The 22,123-nt window shown below is 39.0% G+C and overlaps 1 protein-coding gene across 1 annotated transcript in view; it reads right to left on the reverse strand.

Moving 5' to 3' along the window:
- Positions 1 to 706: 706 nt before the first annotated feature.
- Positions 707 to 22,123, reverse strand: part of LOC148041786 (exocyst complex component SEC3A-like) — a 161,767-nt gene continuing 140,350 nt past the window's right edge. The window contains exons 20-25 of the mRNA XM_087682434.1: positions 7,652 to 7,749; positions 7,382 to 7,490; positions 7,209 to 7,277; positions 6,282 to 6,347; positions 1,734 to 1,823; positions 707 to 1,599 (exon numbers count right to left, since the gene is read on the reverse strand). Coding sequence (XP_087538560.1) covers positions 1,486 to 1,599; positions 1,734 to 1,823; positions 6,282 to 6,347; positions 7,209 to 7,277; positions 7,382 to 7,490; positions 7,652 to 7,749 — 546 coding nt within the window. The 3' untranslated portion in view covers positions 707 to 1,485. The remainder of the gene's footprint in view (positions 1,600 to 1,733; positions 1,824 to 6,281; positions 6,348 to 7,208; positions 7,278 to 7,381; positions 7,491 to 7,651; positions 7,750 to 22,123) is intronic.

Consider the following 22,123-nt stretch of genomic DNA (forward strand, 5'->3'; position numbering starts at 1 on the left):
AATGGTTGAAGATCCAAGAAAAGGAATCCTTAAGGAGATTTGATTAACGGCAAAAGATAATGGACTTTTAATTTCCCACAACTTTATATACCCCCTTTCTCTACCACACTAAGTCCTATGTTTTATTACAATCTTACTTGGCCTAAAGAAGCTTTGTCCTCAAAAGCTTAGAATGGAAATGAAAATTACAAGGGTTATACAAAAGAATTTTTGAGGAAGCAGATCCATGCAAATAGATAAGTCCATAAGCTAAAGAAGATGAAACATTATGTTGTAGAAAGTGAAATAGGTAAAATTGCTAAAATGGTCTAAACAAGGTAATTGGTATGAAAATTGCCATAACTTGCTATAGACATGTCCAACTCCATCAAAAGGCACGGCATTAGAAAGTAGACACCTTATAGAAGTCGTCCATTCATAAAAGTGACATTTTGACCTAGCTAGGCTAATTAATTTTACTGTAAAATTTTAATATAACAAGTTGTTCAATTCAAAAATTCACTATTCAACATTGCGTGCATAAAACCATCGTGTTATATACATATCCCTCCTAGGATATACTATTTTGAGTCGACCATAATCTCTGTATATTGTAAGTTACATATATACATCTCCACACTTATCAATGACCTAGTCCATATGACATCCATGCTAAAAATACAACGTACATTCTCTTTGAATAGTCTCCAAGTTTAAATGTTTTTGTATCTTGAACAAGCTCCAAGTAATATTTAGCATATAAAAAAGTAATGACTCTGGATACATCATACACTATAGATCTACAATGATGAATATCAAACTCTTACTAATTTCGATTTTGGTAGACCATGTCTATGTAAAAGTTCTAAATATATATTCAATTTACAATAGCTGCAACTTCATTGCTTATATAAACCAATCTTAAAAAACATTTGAATTATAATTACAATCGCTTGGAGCTGCCTATAGAAGTGCAAGTGCCACCCTAATAGTGGGTGAAGATTGTTCGATAATGAGATATTGTGCAACTGCAATGCTAACACACTATCAAATGATGCTCTAACATCTTTGCTTGCAATCGCTACTACTAGTACACGAGACTTTATATGTGAAGACCAAGACTCTTGTGCCAACTATAGTGCCAAGCCGTGCTACACCCTTTTGCTTTACGTTGGCATAATATAAGGTCCTCTTCCTTATCGACCCTTGGTTTATAACACAAGGCTCCATTGACTAGTGCTAGTAAGGTTGGGTACACACCAAATGATGAACACCCACCAACCCTTGCCCAAAGTGGTGTAGGCATATGGTTTTTGGAATTGGGCGTGGACGCGGACGCACCAAAAGAACACAGTTTGCCAAATAGTGTGATTAAAAAATGGGTTGCAAATGCGAAAATTGGACAAGCACGATTCGATGAAACAAAAGGGCTGGCGATGCCAGCAGCAGCAGTTTTATTTGGTGGAATCGACATCCATCATAGCTTTGAGCAAAACTACACCGCAGCTACACCGTTTTGAACAGTTCACTCATTTCAGTAGATGATGGAGTGAGAGTTTCATAGGGATAACACTTTGCAAGCAGAGCTTCCAGGCCCTCATATTTATCCAAAAAGTCAACCTGCATGCAATGCAATGCATTGCCCCACCCACCCACACGCATCAATGACGTATACCAGCTACCAGTTAACTGCTTTCGACTTAAAAGGGATTGCAGCAAACCTGGCACCAATTTAATTGCATGAATTCTCGTACCTTGCAGTTATCCCACAAAGAAGGAAGCAGTTCTTCGGATGTGATTTGCTTCTGCATCCGTTTATACATAGCTGGCAGAGACTTTTCAATCTGCAATAAGACATTTAATAAGAAAAATGCGAATACACAACAAACTGTCACATTAACAGGTCGAGGTGCTTCAGAGGTTTCCAATAAGTATTGAGAAACAACATAAAAAGTCCCCACGGAATAAGATGTATTGTTTATGGTCAAAAATTGAAAGTTTGGGACCTTTTAAGAAAACATAATCTATTTTAGGCCACAAATGTGCCATTTTGGGTGTTGATCAAGCAAAATTGGATCAGCCATTTCAATACAACTTGTTACAAGCCAAAAGGGATTCGCTCTTTCAATCACAACCTTTCATAAAACAGAGATTCTGATTCTTTCATATGTGAACATTAAAAATGAACAACTAAAATGAGGATTGTGGCCACAATTTGGTTCCAACTACAGTTCATCAATCAAGACCAACACAGCTTATAGCTTCATTAACATCTTTCAACTCATAACTCTAAGTTCTTGCATATTCATAAATTTAAGTGTTTTTAAAGCCTTTAAATCTTATTAACTAGGATATCACATAATCCCCATCTTCCCTTGATCTAGTCAAAGGGAATGGATGTATCCTAGAAATGGAACCATGAAACCAACTTTCCTTCTTCAGTAGTGTGGTAGATGACTTGATTCAACACAACTTACAATGGATATAAAATTCAGACATCTGAACAATATACTTTACCACAAAGTTTGGACAATTGCACACAATTGGTCCCAAAACTAGAGCCCCTCTATGTATTTCTTTAACTTGCATTACTTGAATTTGCAAGTCTCTCCAAATCCCAACTCTTTAGGCTGCCACAAATGACCAGCAGCATGAGGATGCAGTTTGCCCCTTGATTCTAAGAAGATTCAGTTACAAATTTGAATTGAGAACATGTGTGTAGGCCAAATCAGTGCTATCCTAGCCTTCTACAACTTCTACAACTTCTCATCCTGCCACATAGGAGCCAAAGATTTGATAGCCCCATATAGGGGTAGCTCCTTAGATTACAGTATCACAGCCCAGTGCAAAGGCAATGGCACCAACAACCTCCTAGGAGTGACTGTGAGCTGCAAACCTGCCGCCATCTCCAACACACTCAAGTCACTAGGCAAAGATCCTGGAGTTGATCCCATCATAGATCCTTGACACACAGCAGGCTGGGGAGTTGAGAAGAGCCAGGAGTGCTTTATAGGGTGTACATGTGGCAACAACACTATCAGAGAGGAGGCTTCATAGGGTGTACATTAGCAGTTGACAAGCCTAGATTGCAAAGGCACCCCTGTCTGAGAGACTTAGATGCATGCCATGAGGATCCTCTAATGGAATGTATGACACTTTGGATGTCAACAGTTCAGGCAGGGTTAGAGCCGCATGAGACAGGACTTGCACAAAGTATAAGTGGAAGAATCAGTACATGTTCTCATGTTGCAAGAGCACCACCTCTCAGTAGAGAAGATACCACGATGCTGCAGAAAATTATTGCTATCCATGACTAGACCCTCTGCTATGAGAGGGACAAAAGGATAGTATGGCAGACCACTAGGAGGGTGGTTAGATATCTTGGATGCCATGTGGGGACCGACATTACCTGAGAGTAGCAATGTCATATAGAAACTCCATCCTTGAAGATTAGTGAGGCTCTCATTAACAAGGAGACTTGTGGTTGCCAACTAGGTTCTTCTTGCATCCATGTGGTACATCACTTCTTGTTAGGCATCCTACACGTCATGCATTATTAGGAACGCTCTTCTTGCAATCATGTGGTACATCACTTCCTCCTGGCCAAGTGAATGTCTTATTAGAAATGTTATTTGGTTAGGAGGAGATGGAAGGCGGCTTGCTTGGGATGTTATTATACAGCCCAAATCCACGAGACCTAGGAATCATAGATCTAGATTGCCAGAGTAAAGCCTTATCGGCATGCTCATTGTTAAGGATCTTTTCATGTGAGGAGGAGGCTTGGAAAAAGCTTTTGATAGGGAGGCTTCAGTCTATCACACACATAAATCTATCACACCTATAAATGAAGGACCATAGCAGGCTAGCACTCATTGAACTTTTTAGGAGATTAAGGGTAGAGACTTAGGGAGAAGCTTTGAGGTAAGATTTGCGTAAGCTATTATTAGAGCATGGAGATATATTTCATCTAGCCTTCATCTATGCCTGAGTGGCGAATGGATGCACCCACTTCTCAAGCTTGGTTTGGCCTCTTCTCTAGAGGAGATATCTTTCTAGCAGTCATTGCGACTAGCAAAGACAATACATTAACTTTTTTTATTAATGAGGATGGATACCTCCAAAAAGAGGACTTGGACCACACAAAGTTCACAAGGTGCTCTAGATAGAGGATCAGAGTAGTGGACATTGTGAGAGGAAGTAGTACATTGACCCAAACCTAGCCACTTGTCTAGCAAATGGATGGAGATATTGGGTTTATCAAAGGAGGCCTCTACATATATTACAATGGAATCTAGGAGTGGGGATGTAGATGATCCATTTCTTGATAAGCCATACGATGTGGCCTTTTTTGGTTACATTGGCAGCCACCTCTCATTTGCATAGATAGGGCATGTCACCATTGCTTATTAGGCTTTTGGAGGATTGGAAGGAACTCTTTGAGAATATGAGTACCATGCTGAAAATTTTATTGTTCTTCCATCCACAAATTGATGAACAGTTAAAGGACGCATGTCACCATTGCTTATTAGGCTTTTGGAGGATTGGAAGGAACTCTTTGAGAATATGAGTACCATGCTGAAAATTTTATTGTTCTTCCATCCACAAATTGATGAACAGTTAAAGGACGCATACAATTTTTTGCAATTGATTGAGTTTGCATATAACAACATAGTGCATAGTTCCACTGGTAAGGCTCCCTTTGAGATTGTGGAAGGTGGAAAGAAAGTTCCACTAATCTTACATATTGCCATTGGTTGAGTTTGTGTATAACAACATGGTGCATAGTTCCATTGGTAAGGCTCCCTTTGAGATGGTGGAAGGTGAAAAGAAAGTTCCACCAATCTTACATATAAAAGATAAAATTTTTGAGGTTGATAGATATGTTGAGAATATGGATGTAGCCTATCAAAAAATTGAGCAAGCACTTTTTTTTTCTGGAGAAAAATCAAAAATTCTAATAACACACCTCAGAACAAAGTGTCCCATGGCAGAAAAGAAAAACACAAAGTAGGCCTTTAAAGGACTTCTAAATCAAGTTAAGTAACAACTTTAGAGGTCTCAAGAAAAACAAAAGAGGGCAGCTGATCACCATAGATGTGCATTAGAGGCTGTAGAGGGCATTTGGATATTGCTGCATTTTTAAAAGGCAAGGTTGAAAAAGATAAAACGCAAAGAACATTTATATCCTAAGCTGAATATGTGTTATTATGGGCCCTTCACGATGAGTTAAGTGATGTGGCAAATAGGTTGAAGTTGTCTTCACATTGAAAGCTACATAATGCTTTTCATGCTAGCTTGTTAAGACCTTTTCATGGGGATGTACTAGAGAATGTATCTGCTGAAATTCAGTTAGAGATTGAGAAGTTGGATGAGATTTTGGTACCTGAGTAGATTATGATACAAAAGCAAAGAAAGGTTAGTGGTAAAGTTTCTGGAGGCTACTTGGTGAATCAAAACTATTCACCTATGGATGCAAATTGGATGGAAAAGGGTGACTTGGCAGACCATCGTCAGTTGTTGCAGGTTTACCTCCATGCAGTTTAGCAGAGACAAGGATTTTATAACCAAGGCATGGGCAGATTGTTACCTGCCAAGATTTGATCTAGTTGGGCCAATTCATTCAATTAAGAAGGTCTGGGTGGAAAAAATAAATAGAGAGTGCAGGCCTTGGAAATACATGTAGCTTTTTCTCAACCTGTTCCAGCTCAGCCAAAAGTGCAGTCTGGAATTTGTGCTGTGGCTGTGATGAATCTTGGCTGACTAAAGTGCTAGTGGGGAAGTGAAAAGCCACCTAGGGATTCTGGAATGTTCCTGTCTCTCCATATTTATTGTAAACAGATGAGAAGAACAGGGTTTCAAACTCCAATAATGTTGGGAAAAGGCGACAGCAAAGATCTCTCGTATGGCTAACAAGCGAAGTACTGCAAGCATTATCGCGCTTATTAGTGTAAGAATTCTGGCTGTTCCAAACAACAGTAGTGGATCATTTGGAAGGAATCCTCATACAAATTACAAAGAAACTAATGTCTCCTCTTCCTTTGCTGGCAGCCCAGATAATGTTCACACTAAATGATACATTGAAGTAACAAGAATTGAGCTCTTTGATAGAATTGAAGAGCAATTTACTATCCTGCTTTGTCAAATTTCTGCATATCAATCTCAACAATCCTATAACTAAATGGCAGCATAATTTTGAAAAATTCCATGCCATGCACAGCCTCAACATCCAACTTGTATGTTTTCAAGGCAACAGTTCCAAGAAAAAAGAGAGTTATTTTGTACAGATAAAGTAATCTACTTACCCCAGAAAGACTTGTCTTCAACACTTTACGCAGATCCATTTTTGAAAGTCCAAGTTGGAAGGGTATCTACGCAGTTATAGAAGACCAGAATCAATCAGTCTCTCTCTCTCTCTCTCTCTCTCTCTCTCGGCTACCCTAGTGGTACATCACTTATTTTATTAACCCACTGACCTGGGTTCAATTCTCCCTTTTTGCTGCACCTATACTAAATGATTGTGTAATGTAGGAGTTGAACCCAAGAGCTTCTGATCATCACACGTTCAACTTAACCAACTGAGCTACACCTGTTTGGTACATGTGTGCCCCCGAGCACACACATATGCCTATCTATCTGTAAGTTGCTCTCTCCATCCCTCATTCTCTCGCTCTGTCCTTCCTGAAGAAAAGTGCCTTTCAGAATTTTTTTAAATTAGATGTTCTTTCATAAATATTATCCAGTCTCGTTCACCTGCAGGGGTAAGAGCTATGGCATTGTTGGCTCAAGTTTTGCCCTGCCTATGTAGTCCAGTTACGTTTCATCTCATTTTCTAATGCTTTTTACAACTGCAGCAATTTGGTCACATTGCCAATCTAATAGAGAAAGGGAAAGAGAGTACTTGAAAATAATAAAAAAAAGGCAACCCAGATTTGGAACTGTATATCCCATGGAAAATCTGCTGGTACATCCTACACTTTGGGTTTGAGAGAAGGATTCCTTTCTCTTTTCTAAGGATGGGTCTGGTTTCTACGACAACTTTTTATATTTTAGATTTTCAAAAGAATCCAACGGATTCATTTAAGGTTCACAACTTCCACACAGACACTGCTATGCAATTTTCCTTTCTGCATTGTCAGGGATGTGAAAGGATGTTTTTGGTGGTTTTCACCTCAAGTAAAGTTTCCGACAGTAATACAATTCCAGACAGACACATTAATATGGCTACAAACCTCCTCTGGTTGTATTGTGTACAGCAGATTTTCCACTTTCTGCCCAAACTGGAAGAGTTTTTCAAATTGCTGTCATCACAACATTTAAACAAAAATTCAGAAAGGAGTAAGGTGGCTTTCATTTCAATTTCTCCACATCATATCATATCAACTTTGTAAACATGGAAACTTACATAATTGATTATAGAATTTATATATCTTGTCCGGGCCTGCTCGTAAGTATCACTGGCTGTATGATAAAAGCGACCCAGGGTCGGCACTACATTGGCGAGTTCATAAAGGCTGGACATCCAATTAACCATGTTAAGACCAACTATGCAATTTGATTAGCCTGGATTAAGGACTGTCATTTGACAAGTTATAATTCATTCGTTTGCCATATGCATTGTTTCAAGAGCATGCCAATGAGGACACATAGTATCTCTGCATTTATCAGTATTAACCTGTTTTGAAATGCAGCATAGTTTTCAAGAAGTACAATGTCAGCATATCTGGGATCCACTTGTGCCACCTTGTCTAACACACTGAACATGGTCCCTACCTACATCAAAATATAGCATAATTAACAGCCTTTATGCCATTGTCCACTAAAAGTTACCAAACTGGAGAAAATTCTTGCACCTCAAAGCTAGATCATGAAAGCCAGAACAGTTTTGTTGCCAAAGATGGGCAATTTGATTTTAGGAAAATAACTACTGCTAGAGACAATGAGAGTAAGGGCCCTTAATTCACTACATTTCCTTCAAATCTGCTTGTAAACAGTCTTAAGAACGAAAATGATAATAATGCAGAGATGAAACTACCCTTCAATCAATCAGTACTTTTCAAAAGTTTGCCAATTGCAATCAATTTCAAAAAGACCAACTATTTATACATTTTTTGATTTGGTCTGCCGATGTGGCACCCATTCTTTAGTAACCTCTAATGTCCAAAAGTGCTAGAAGTCACAATATGCCAGTAATCTGTTGAGTTCCTCCTTGCACAAAAGTAAAGCTGTAGTATACCTCTACCACAGTTGCAAGACAGCATGTTTGATTCACATGTATCCACAGCATCTACAGGATCTATAAATAAAAAAGAGAGGAACCCAAAGAGCTTGCACCAACACAAATCTAATTGAGTGCATGATCCCTTTGCAGGTTATCTTAATCAAGGAAAGATTATAAGAGAGTGTGATACAATAATCATGAGGTGATCGTTTCTTAGAGAGAAGTAATTTTGCACAAAATGAAGTTGAGAAGATTTGGTAAAGTTAGTCAGGACTCAGAACAGGCCAAGAGTGCGAGAATATACACACGTTCAATTGTACAATGTTTTGATTCATCATAATTTGCCTTTGTCAAAGTTCAAATATATGTTAGCTTAGTGTTATATTGTACTTGTACTTGTACATCTGAAAAAAGACAATCGAATTAATTATTCTTCCAAAAGTGAAAAAAGGAGCAAGCAGCAAAATCTCTTTAAATAGAGAAATCTTGCTTAAGCAAAGAACTTGAAAATGAGAGCTTTCTTTGCTTTGTGCTCGTACTTGTGGAATTCCTTGGAGTACCAACATGTGGAACGAAAGTTGCACACCTTTTTCTCTTTGCTATGTTAAGTGAAGAAAAAAGTATGTTGGGCATGGGGTGTGGGTGTGGGTGTGAAACCGACTTTCCTCCTTGAAGAGGGTGGTAATAACCTGATTTAAGAGTTATAGCAAGTAAATACTTCACATAAATTAAAATGTACACTTTATCACTTTAATTTTGAACAATGGACAAACTGTTTGCCCCAAAACTAATGCCCCTTGTACTATTTCTTTAGCTTTTATTGCGAATGGATGGAGTATAGCTGAGATTCTTTGATCTCCTCCACTAATCCAAGTGCCTCTTGCTGTCAAAACTAACCGGCAATCCTTCAAACCAAATTGTCCCTTGGCTTGCTTAGGGATTTGATCTTCACCCTGCTCCTTGAAAGACAAATTAAGCCCCAAATTTTATATGGGCTGGTTGGCCTCTTGGATCTCCCTGAAATTCAAGTCCTAGGCCCCTCAGTTTTGAGCATGCATCTCCAGGTGGCTATCAAACCCTAATTTCTTTTGTAAATTAGGATTTATAGCAGAGATTTTCCAATATCTCCATCTCTGATGAATCAAATGGATGGATTTTACTGAGATAACTTGAGAGATGGCTGAAGGATGAGAGAGAATGTTGTAGAGAGAGAAATTCAAAAGTTTCATCACGAGAGAGGCTAAAAAATTGCTACTGCCCCCTCCTACATGATATCACCTACAACAAAAAGACCTCGGGCTGCTGCCACATGCACCTAGAGGGCTTCAAACTGTTGTCACTTGGTGTAGGACTGGTCCCTAGTGGTTGAAATTCATATCAGAAGTATCTCCTTGCTCTATGACAATCTCCTCTCTCTCACAATGGTTGGAATATTCTTCCACTAGCCCCCAAAAATGTTTTTTCCACTTGCATGGGCAAGTCGTAGCCTTCTAATCTCATTTTCTAGCATTATCTAGCTTATTAATTTTGAAAATTAATTTAATAATTATTCTAGTATCCAAAAAAATAATTTCACAAGCCCATAATTCCAAGACTAATATTAGTTAATTAATTAATGCCTAGTCTCTAATGTCACCATTGACATTAGTGGCCAATAAATTGATCTAGGCCAAAATTTGATACCAAGTATCACCTAATACCTATTAGATAACTTATTACAACTTTTGCCTTTGGCACCAATTGATATCTTGTAGTCCAAGGTATCACATTGTGAAATAATTCACTTGCATCTCACATGTGCAAGTCACATTTACACATTTGGTAAAGTTTTAATCAAGTGCTAAGCAAAGCAATAAAATTTCATTACCTCGTGACTTTGTGTGTGTGTGTGTAGTAGTGTACCCAGTGAGAATCCTTACTTCCTTCCTTATCTTCTCTTGACTTCTTCCACTCTTGCTCAAATTTATATACTGATTTAATTAAACTTCATCAAGATTTTAAATTAAAAAAACTCTTAAGTATGATACTACCAACTCTTGCCATGGTTACTATTGCATTAGCAATGAAGGATTTGGCATAGGGCATGCAACAAACAAGTCTACATGCTATATGGTACAAGGATAGGACAAAAGGAACTTGCAAAACATGTAATTTTCAAAAGAACCTAGAAAATGTGCAATTTTTCTAAGGTTTAAATTTAATAATCATTTAAAAGTTTCATCCAATGGGAAACTCACTTAACTTGTAAAGCACGCGAGTATGGAAGTTTGGTCTAGTGAGCAGCTCACTTATGATTTATCCGCCAAGAATTGATTAGCTATTAATCAAATTTGAATATTTGAATTTTGATTAAGAAGCATCTAGTTACTCATCTCTCTCCCCCATTTCAAAAGTTTAATAAGTTTGGTCTAGTCAAAAGCTCATTTATGATTTATCAGCCATGGATTAAATTTGAAAATTAACATTTAATCAAAGTAGGCCAAGGATTAATTAGCCCTTAAATCTCTATGGTTACCCATTTCAAAAGTTCGTTTTAGCTATCTTGGGTCTCCCAAAAATCCCTGAGTAGTTATTGACCCTTAGATCAACATTAATTAATTAATTAATGACCAGTCTCTAATGTCACCATTGACATTAGTTACGAATATATTCGTCTAGGTACAAATCTCACAATGGGACCACCCAGTATGGTACCAAATAATATCTCGAGATTCTAGGTTTCACATTATGAAATAATATACTTACACCTCACATTTGCAAGTCACCTTTGCACATTTGATTAACTTTTAATCAAATGCTAAGCAAAGCGTTGAAATTTAACGTCTTGGTGACAGATCTCCTTGTTGAAATCCTTGCAATCGAGCATATAGTGAAGCACAAAACATACTACACTGGAATTTTCCAAAAGGTATCATAGTGTAAACAACATTAGCTATAGTTGCTTAACAATGCTAATGCTAAACACTGCTAGAAATTTCCAGCCAGCATAAATATGACATAAGACTCATAAAGGATCCAAAACCACTACTAGAAACTCATAGAATGCATTTCCCGTTAGCATATCTCAATTGCTGTGGCCAAACAACCATAGCAAAGCATAAACTCAGTATAAACCATGACTGAACTATCAACGACATTAATAAAACATGCTGCTGTTCACAAAACTTGTTAAATACCACAAAGAACTAATGATTATCTATTGAAAATCCGCAACTAATAATCAATATCTGATGATCATACATTGATACAAATTGATGCATAGTGATGTATACTAACACATGCGCATAGTTTAAGAGCTACAGGAGAAAATCCATGCCATATACATACCAAACCGTAGTGACTAGTACATTGAATAGTGACCTCATGGCAAACATATTGTTAGCACAGTACCATGGATGCATGGTGAATACATCTAAGATCCACCATAAGAGCTGTCCATCACTCGAGGAGTGGAAGTGCTACCTTTTCCTTAAGCATCATGCAATGTTGTGGACCCCTGCTTTGTTGAACCACTAAGTCCAATCCAAAGTTTGCTCTAATTGAAAAGCCTTGAGGTAAAGCTGCAACAATAGAGGATGGTTTGTCAAGTTATCCTCTTTCATCCCTTAGCATCCATTGGTAAATAGTTCTAAAACTTCACCAAATACCTTCTAGAAACTTTACCTCCGATCTTTCTTTGTTTATGTGCCAAAATCTGATCGTGTACTAAAATCTCATCTAGCTTTTAACATTTGGAAGAATTTCAGCACAAATATCCTCAGACACAATACCATGAAAAGGCCTAGACAAGCTCACATGATAGGCATTGTGTATCCGCTAGTGTGGAGGCAATTTCAGTTTATAAGCAACATCACCGATTCTCTCCAGCATATGAAAGAGCCTTGTATTATTGTATGCAAACTCTACCAAAGGCAAATACTGCTCCTGCTGTGACTTATGCTCAGATACATTTGATCAAGCATTGTATGATTTCTCTCTTTTGAGATGACCATTTTTTTGTGAATGGAAGGACAAAGAAAATTTCAATGTGATATCCGTATTTTCAAACAGCTTATTCCAAAACAAACTAGCCATCTAAGAGTCTCGATGATTGATAATCAACTTTGACACTCCATGATACTTAGCATATGTTGCAAAAAGAAGCATGCCCTATGATTAGCCTTTATCTTCTTTCTCACCAAAATGAAATGGGCTTGCTTCTTAAACCTCCAAATAATGGTCCATATCCCATCATTCGTAGGTGCCCTAGGAAGTTCAAAGATAAAGTTTATAGCAATGCTCTGCCAAGGTTGATCAAGAATAGGCAAGAGCTACAATAATACCGATATCTTTTGCCTATCATACTTCACTTTCTAACATGCAATGCACAATCTTGATAAATTGTTCAACATCATGTTTCAAAGAATGCCAATAAAAGAAATGCTTCACTGCTTTAACTATAGCATCAATAGCTCTATACCCTATACAAGAAGGAGCATGACTCTCATTGATCACCTTAGGCCTCAACTGCTTTGTGAGACACAATTGTCAATGCATCATAAAAAAACCATCTCTAAGTACGAAGTACTCATGTCTCTAGCCATTGTAAAGCTAATTATATACATTCGCAAAGTCCGAATCAGTAATATACTGATCCTTGGTGGTATCCAATTCAGTGTGATATACCATAGTGACAACGAAAATCTCAAGCTTATGTGACAATGCATTAACTACCACATTTTTTTTCCATCTATGTGTATAATCTTAAAGTGAAATATAGATAAGAAGTTGGTCCATCTCATATGCTTCTCATACAACTTAGTCCGAGTTAAGAAATAGCGCAATGTCTAGATATATTGGAGGTACCTCTCTTGAGGCCTGACTCAGTAGGATGTGTTGCGATATAGGGTCATAGTGCGTCATGCATGGGTATGGCTAGGTGGCTTAGGCCCCCCCGCTATATCATAGAGTGGGGATGATGAGTGCATTGAGTAATCAGAGAGGGGAATGGGCTTCTATTTTGTGAGGCGAGGGGTGATTGGGATAGAGTGACCTAGTGAAGGGCTCTATGCATGTGAACTTACGTAAGCACCAGAAAATCCATAGTGATGTGATTAACTCCTTGCCCATTAGGGGGACGTGTCAAGGTGGACTATTGTGATGTGTTGGCATTGTCCCTAATGCGGTGTTGTGCTATATTGAGGTTCCATGTCGTCTTATGGTCATGGGAATGGCTCCTAGTCCGAAGGAGGAGCCATGAGGCATTGTGCTATGTCGTGTTATAGTATCGTATTGTGTTGTAATGCCATGTTGATATGGTTCAAGACATGACGCATGAGACTAGGATCCATGGGGATCCATGACATAGTAAGCAAGTCTTTATCATAAACCTATAAATTCCTTTCTACACCATGGAAAACACAACTCTCATATGCCACAACTCCACTATCTTGCATTAAAACAATTCTTATGCTATTCCCACATGCATCACACTGAACAACTAATGCCTTCCTTAGACCAGGCAACATCATAGGATCTAAAGTCATATTTTCCTTTAGCTTCTCAAATGTTTAAATTTCCACTATTGTCCAATTAAAAGACAGTTTCTTTTTTTGTAAGCATGCAGTGGAAATGTGATTTCAACAAAACTATGTATATACTTCCTATAATAGAAACATAGACCCAAGAAACTCTGGATCTTGTGCATGTTCTTCAAAGGTGGTCATGTGAATATTGCCTCAACCTTTGCAAGGTCCATACAAGTGCCACCAGCTAATACAATGTGCCCCAAAAAGTAGATCTCATGCAAAATAAACTCACTCTTCTTATCATTTATAGCCAACCTGTGCTTATGCAACTCAATGAACACAATATCCAAATGCTTTCTATGCTCTACCTTATTCTTTGATTAGACAATCATGTCATCAAAGAGTGTGCCCGCATAACTATCCTTTTTCTGCACCAAGAGCACCGGAGAATGAAAGGGAGACGAGTTGGGCGGAAACATCCCTTTTTTCAATTGCTCATTCACTTGACTCATTATCTCCTATTGAGCCACACTTACTATGTAGGGTGGCTTATTAGAAGGGCTAGTTCTAGGGATAAGATCTATGCCATGATCTTCCATCTTTTCAAGCCGTAGCTGCCTTGGAAGCGATTGAGAGAAGTAATCAACATGCATATTCAAAAATAAAATGTGATCCTTCTCTAACTTAGATATGTTTTCAACATTTTCATTATCAACCTTAAGTATTTGATATAAAAGGGACAGATTTCCCTTTCAACTTTATATACGAAGTATAGATCTTTCCCTTATGCCGAATAGTGATCACTTTAGTATGTGAATCAATCATTCCATGCACACGATGGCACCAAGGCATACCAAGCAAGATATCACAATCCTCAAGCAATGCAATGAAAAACTCTTTGCTATCCACGTATCCTTGAATGTACAAGCGAAGTTTCCCAATGTGAGTTGTGTGACAAGCTCTCTACATGGCCCTTGCATGCTATACCAACTTCTTCCATAGGTCCCATCTCATCCTCTCTAATGCCTAGATGGGATGCCATATCTATGAAGATAAAGTTGGCTTGTGCTACATTATCAAAGAAAATTAATGCATATTGATCTCTAATTTTGCTCCATGCTCTATATACCTCAATAGCATTATCATCGGGCTGATCACTAGTAACATCTAGCATCAATTCCAATTACTATTTTGGCATTCTTTTCCTTAGGATCCTTGATTTTTTGGTTTTCCAGCTTGCTATCTATTGGGACAGTCCTTAGCCATATAACCCTCTTGTTTACAAACAAAGCATTTATTTGCACGCCTTGGTTCCCTAAGTTGTGCAACTAATTTCCAGCCCTTACTGTTTTGACCTCTTTTCAGCCCGATTTTCAGATCAATGCCCTTTATTCAGCCTTTTATAACTTCTTATTCAGCTACTCTTCACTTCTTGGAAGCCTGAACCTTTCCCATGTAGCAATATATCAACTGTAGCAACAGTTTCTATAAGTTGAGATATACTAGACACAGTGAATTTAATGCGAAAATCCCTGCTTCCTTTAGGAAGCCCACATACATACTTTTCCACTTGCTTATGAAGACAAATCAGACCATAAGAAGTCACTAGCAACAAGGCATCCCAAAACTTCTTATTATACTACTCTAGAGTCTTGTGTTGCATTGCATCAAGCTTATTCCACGCTTGCTGTCATAGTGTCCACCTCAAATGTACTAGTCAACCAATTTGATGCAAACACTTGCTTGAATTGTACACATGTTGACCAGTCTCTACCTTGTATCAAGAGTGTGGACCACCATTGCAACACATTTCCCTTTAAGAAAGTAGGCGCCTTTTGAATCTTAGAGAATTCGGTAAAGTTGCCTTTCGAATAGATTATACCAAATTGCTGAATAATGTCAAAGCTTTTAACCTATCTTGCGCATCACTAAAGAACCCAAACTTTATCCCTTTTTCACCCTCATCATAGTATTTTGCTGCCCGTTTGGGAGTGAAGTTGTCATATACTAGCTGCTGCAAAAGGGATGCATTTGTTGTATTTACATCATGACCAACACCAAAAGAAGCATTTGCATGACCAACATTCATTCCTTGAGCCACATAAGCACTTGGAGATGCAAATGCACTACCAAACATGTCACTTTGTGCCCCACGCATCATGCCAATGCTCCCATACATGGGGTTATGCATATTATTAGCCATACTCAGATACATTAGACCTTGCTCACCATGCATTAGTTGCTGCATACCATAAGGAGTTGTGCCATACATTCTTGTATGGTCCCTCGACTCACCATAGCATAAAAAATAGTGTCACCACCAAAGTACCATGGTTGCACCAGAATTATATGCATAATTGACTGTCCAAAACCCATTGGATTGGCACTGCCAAGACGGTTTTGCATTTGGGTATCCAATCTCATTGATACTATTTGCTTTTGCTCATCCCCAACCCTAGGTATATCTTTACGCTATGACGGCTGTCCTTTGAAAACTTCTTGTTGCCCAAAGGCCTTAAAGATGACATCTTCAACCAAGCCTTGAAATAATCATATTCTTCAAAACCTCCTTGCTGGTCATTAGGATTTGCTTTAGTTAACAACCACATTTTCTTCTTGCCATCCATGTTGTAAGTCTGTTCCAAGGTGCATTTTTCCTTACATTATGTGCATTTTCAGAAAGAGATGCATCATCACTACTTGATTCTATCTCACTGTTAGACAGCATACTTGTTGTAAATGCTTAGTTGAACACAATTTCAGCACTAGAGCAAAACTTTTGACCTTCAATTAGGTACCCCAAGCCTAACAAGTGAAGGGATTTAATTGTATCCTCGCAATAGAACCATGAAACCAACCTTCTTTGAGAGTGGGGCAATTATTTGATTTAACAATGGTTATAGCAAGTGAATAAATCATATAAGTAGAGATGCACACTTTACCACTTTAATCTTGGACAATGGATACCTTGTTGGTTCCAAAACTAGTACCCCTTGTAGTATTTCTTTATCTTCAATTGCAAATGGATCTCCTCTAATCCAAGTGCCTCTTCAAACCAATTTGCTCCTTGGTTTGCTTGGGGATTGGCCTTCACCCGGCTCCTTATAAGACAAATTTAGCCTCAAATTTGGTATTGGCTGGCTAGCCTCCCAAATCCCCCTAAAATTCTTCAATTTCAAATCCGTCCTAGAAACTTTTTCAAAGTTGATCAGAATCAAGCCTACCACTCCCCTTCGCTACTCTCTTTGATGTCCTTGGATTCCTATCATCACACTTTCTTTTCTCCTCTACAATAACCTTGGTATTTTGAGATTTTGAAAAATATATATAGACAGAGAAAGAATAAACTAGAGTATCCTATCCTATTATTTCCTGAATACAATTCCCTACCTTGTTTAACTTATCTCAAGGAATCTTTTCTTTTTCTATAGTACGCATTGCATGTGACCAAGGTTTTGTTTTCTTTCCAAATATAATCTTGCATCCAGAATCCTTCTTGGAAATATTATCAATCTCCAAGCTAAAGGTTGCAGACTCTACTATACCACATGCATTGTTAATATCCATTTTTTCTACTAGTTTTTAAATACCACCCTTTCCAAAGTTTGGATTGAATGACGGTTTCATGCAAATGAATTTTTCCATCTTTGAAGAAAATTAATTTTTTATTTAAAGCATCATTCACACCAAATACATTTGCTCCCAATCTCTCAGGAGTTTGAAACTTCCGTTCTATGGACCACCCTTCTGCTTTCTATTTTGCAAATTTCAATTGTGAGTCTCGCACACCCTCAATTTTGAGTACGCATCTCGAGGCAGTTGTCAAACCCTAATTTCTGCTGTAAATTAGGTTTATAACAGAGACTAACCAAAATCTCCACCTTTGGTGACTCAAATGGCTGGATTTTGTTGAGATACTTGAGAGATGGCTGAAGGATGATAGACAATGCTGAAGAGAGAGAAATTTCAGACTTCCATTATTACAAGATAATATAAGAAATCAGCTGCTGCCCTGTCTAGACAGCCATGAAAGCTATCTCCACTTATAGAACACCCCAAATATGATGTTATCTAGTTGAAACAGTCTTCAAACCGCTGTCATTTACAGTTATAGTTCTTCTAGGCATGTCACCGGCTCTTGGGGGGTCTCTTAACGGTTGGAAATGACCTCTCAATTGTTGCAACAACAATAGCAACCTTCTATTTCTCTTTCTAAGCTTGCACAAGGTTGGAATGACCCTCTTTCTCTCTCCCAGCCTTAAAAACGTTTTTTCCACTTGCATGGGAAGTTTTGCCAAGTAGCGGCCTTTTAATCCCATTTTCCAACATTATTCAACTTATTGAATCCATTTTAAATTGACTTTAAAAATTAATTTAATAGTTATTTTAGTGTCCCAATTTTTTTTTTCACTAGCCATAATTAAATTGGCTAGGCCAATTTGTCTCCCAAGTATCCTTGAGCAATTGTTGACAATTAGATAAGCATTAAGTAATTAATAAATACCTAGTCTCTAATGTCACCACTCAAATTAAGGGTCAATATATTGGTTTAGGCTCAAATCTAATACAAGGTGACACCTAGTAAATGTCAAGCATAACTTATTACAACTTTTGCCTTTGGTCTCAACTAATATCTCAGGGTCCTAGGTCCCATATGATAAAATGATTAACTTGCACCTCACATGCACAAGTCACCTTTGCAAAGCATTAAAATTTCACGTCCTTGTGACATAGCCCATGTAGCTGCAACTATGTGTCATTCAACATACCAACACTTAGTTCTCACCCCATAGTGCTAGGCATCTAGAGGACTCTAGAGTAAGTTGAGAGTATCTTTGTCTTAAGAGGCTTCAAAGTTTGTGGCCTAAAAATCACTATTAAAGAAAGGTCCTCAAGTTTCAATCACAATCGGTGGTGCTCCCATCTCTCTCTCTCTATCTAACGTGGCATTGAGGACTTAGTCCTCATTCTATCACTAGGAGCCTCTCCATCTGCTCCCATCTATTGTAAATTACCCTCCATCTAGTAGTGACTTCCTTGTTGTAGCTCTTCTTTCATGATAGGGACTCGATCTCCAAATAGAAGCTCCATAGAGTGTTTGTGTAACCATGTGTCAAAGAGTCAAAGGTTTATTCGAGATTCTTGAACTTGCATATACATACATCGATTCTCAATGGCTCGTAATGCCCCACAACCTAAAGTTAGACTATCCTTAGCTACTCTTCTCTAAGTGAATCTTAGACTTGCAAAAGGGATATCTTGCTTCATTGTCTCCCCACCATATGTAAACTTAGGCCCCCATCATTTAAACTACTAAGTGAAAGACCAAGGTGTTAAACACAATAATCTTAGCCTTTCCAAGGTTCTATTAGAAGAGAAAATACACGTAGCAGAATAATGAAAGACACGAAATCAAAGAAAGAGAATGCGTAAGATGTAACTAGGAATAGAAATCTACTATGACAAGAGTACAATGATTGAGCGCCAACTCACACTCCACAACCTTCTTCTCTCCATACCAAGAATCTACAACTACTTAAATGGGATAATGGATTGCAGCTACACTCCCTCCTTTTATATACAAAAAAATAAAGGAGTTGTCCTACCACAAAATAGGTTGGTCAATTACCAAATAAAGAATAAAGAGAGTGTCTATAAATTAGGCCATGGGTGCTCGTGAGCTTGTGATATGACCACTTCTAGCACCCTCTATCAGAGCACAGATGAATAAGTAGTGAAGAAAAATACCCAGGATGCACCATGGGTACTCCAACAACGTTTACTCCCTTGGATACGACTCAATAAAAAAGCACCCTAAAGAAGAAGTCCAAATGCCATAATCCCTCTCTGAAAGCAACATAGTTGAGCTAGTCACCTGGGATCTCCTATAGGCACACAAGCTCCATGGATAGCTCGCTGTGACATCAAAATTCCTCCACTAGAGCATATGTATGCCCTTTGGGTCCCCTCATGCAAGACCACACAAACACATCATGTCACTCATCCTAGAATGAACTTGGCACTAGACACATTGGTCCAAGGTTTGGATCGCTCGAAGATGTGACCTTGAAGACACAAGTCAAATCCACGAATAACGAAAGAGCATCAGCATGCCCTCTCTCCACCCTCACACTTGCCCTTTCTAGCTAGGAGCATGTGAGGGCTTGCAGCATCACTAGAGTTGAGAAGAACCATCCACTCGAGCCATCGGTAGGCCCCGAGTGAACCAAGTTGATATAGATATGTTTGTGGTCTCGTGCTTCACAAGCACGACCATTATATCCACCACATGAAGCAACATGTCTTTTGTATCTTTCTCATCCTTCTTTGTTCACTTGGAAGGATTCGATGGATGCTCCGGCTTGGGCTCAAAACTCGCAATAACCTGCTAGAGATCTTCTACACAAACCAACCCTTCATACATAGCTTCCAATGAGCATAATTAGAGCCTTTGAGTTTTGTCATTGATATTAGTATAAGGGGGTGACTCAAACGTTGCAAACGGTAATATTCACACGGCACCAATCAAACGCAGAACTAAAACGACCTTGTTGCACTACATCTAGTGTATTGCACACTAAGCCTCATGCACTAGTGTACACGTATATGCACAAGGCCTAGTGCAGGTTCACACCATAGTGCATTAACCGTTCCTAGTGTACTATTCCTTATAGTGCACCTTGCATCCCAAAGCACTAGCTTCAGCCTTAGGCACTAGTTCCACCTCCTAATGTGCTACACTAGTGCACACCACTATGCACTAGCCCCGTCCTAGTGCACTATACTATTGCACACATCTTTGGACCTTAGTGCACAAACACCAACACCCTTCTTGCATACCACTGTGCAAGTAGCATCACACCTAGGTACACATGTCACTACTAGATTAACTCCACAATGCATTGTGCACTAATGTATCATAGTGCACATGCACACGCACACACCTCCTTGCACCTAGAGTAACAAATACTAGTCCACTCATTGTTGTCCCTTTATTCTCTCTTTCATCCTCGATACCCACCCTGTTTGCAAGGTAGGGTCAAGGAGAAGGAGGAAGGTGATACGTTGCAGTGCACTTATGCACTACCCCCTAACCCATTCTAGATCCACCACACTACACCCTTGTACACCCATGTGAATCATGCACTTGATTAGTGCACCTTAGTGCACATGCACTATGCACTAGTTCCACCCTAGTGTACCCCACCTAGAGCACTACACCACCTTGCATATAGATGAGTGCATAAAGCACCATTGCATAGCACCTAGCCCTTCATCTTTGTGCACTAGCAGATTGCACTTGTGTACACACGCACAAGCCCACATGCACAGGTGCACTAGTGTACCCAACCACAACCCCCCACTAGTGCATCATCCTATTGCACACTACCTATACTAGTGTGTTCACTATGCACTTTACCTTGCACCTTAGTGGACTAGCATGTTAGCTCTATCCTTGCATACCAATCTTAGAGTACTAGCCTAGTGCACTACACTAGTGTACATGTATAGCGGCACCAGCCTCATGCACATGTGCACACAACTAATGTACTAGCAACTCTTACTAGAACCATTTCTTGCACCAACCCGGATAGTACACTCATCTTGCATCTCATCTAGTACACCACTACTAGAATACCCTCTAATGTGCACAACACTAGTGCACTATTCTTATGCACTAGCGCACGTGCACTCATATACATGTACTACACCTAGTGCATAAGTGCACTGGCACACCACATTCTAACCCCTCTTGGTGCACCTAGTTTCACGTATTCCAGTCACACACATTACAACACAAAGGGCATATCAGTCCACCCTCATGCACACTACCCACCCTAGTATACACAAGTGCACTAGTATGCCCACTACTACACACGTACACTAGTGCACTCACTACACAATGTCCTTGTGCACATGTCCTAGCACACATGTGCACTAGCCCACCTACACCATTGTGCATTGTGCACACATGCACTAGTGCACCACCAACATCCCCAACACTCACATAAGCCACCTATACTCTTGAACACCCTAGAACACTCGCTACATTGTATCCTAGTACACTATATTGTGCACTAGCACACTACACTCGTGCATGCATAGTGCACATGCACTAGTGCACCAGACCATTGCACATGCATAATGCATGACACCTATTGGATACGTACACTAGTGCACCCCATTTGAAGCCATGTTAGTTCATTCATCCTTGCATACCCAACACATAGATCACCGCACAAAGGCACCCTAATTCACCCTAGTACACACACACCAGTGCACTAGTACATACACACACAATGCACATGTTTAGTGCACTAGTCCCCTGCACAATCATACACAACCATTTTGTATCCCTCTTGCATACATCACCTACTGCACACTTGGAATATACTTGCGTACCCAACCACCACATCTT

This window comes from Lygodium microphyllum, chromosome 1 (assembly GCF_053477565.2).
Source record: "Lygodium microphyllum isolate KBCC chromosome 1, Lygodium_microphyllum_v1.1.10, whole genome shotgun sequence".
NCBI classification, from domain to species: Eukaryota; Viridiplantae; Streptophyta; class Polypodiopsida; order Schizaeales; family Lygodiaceae; genus Lygodium; species Lygodium microphyllum.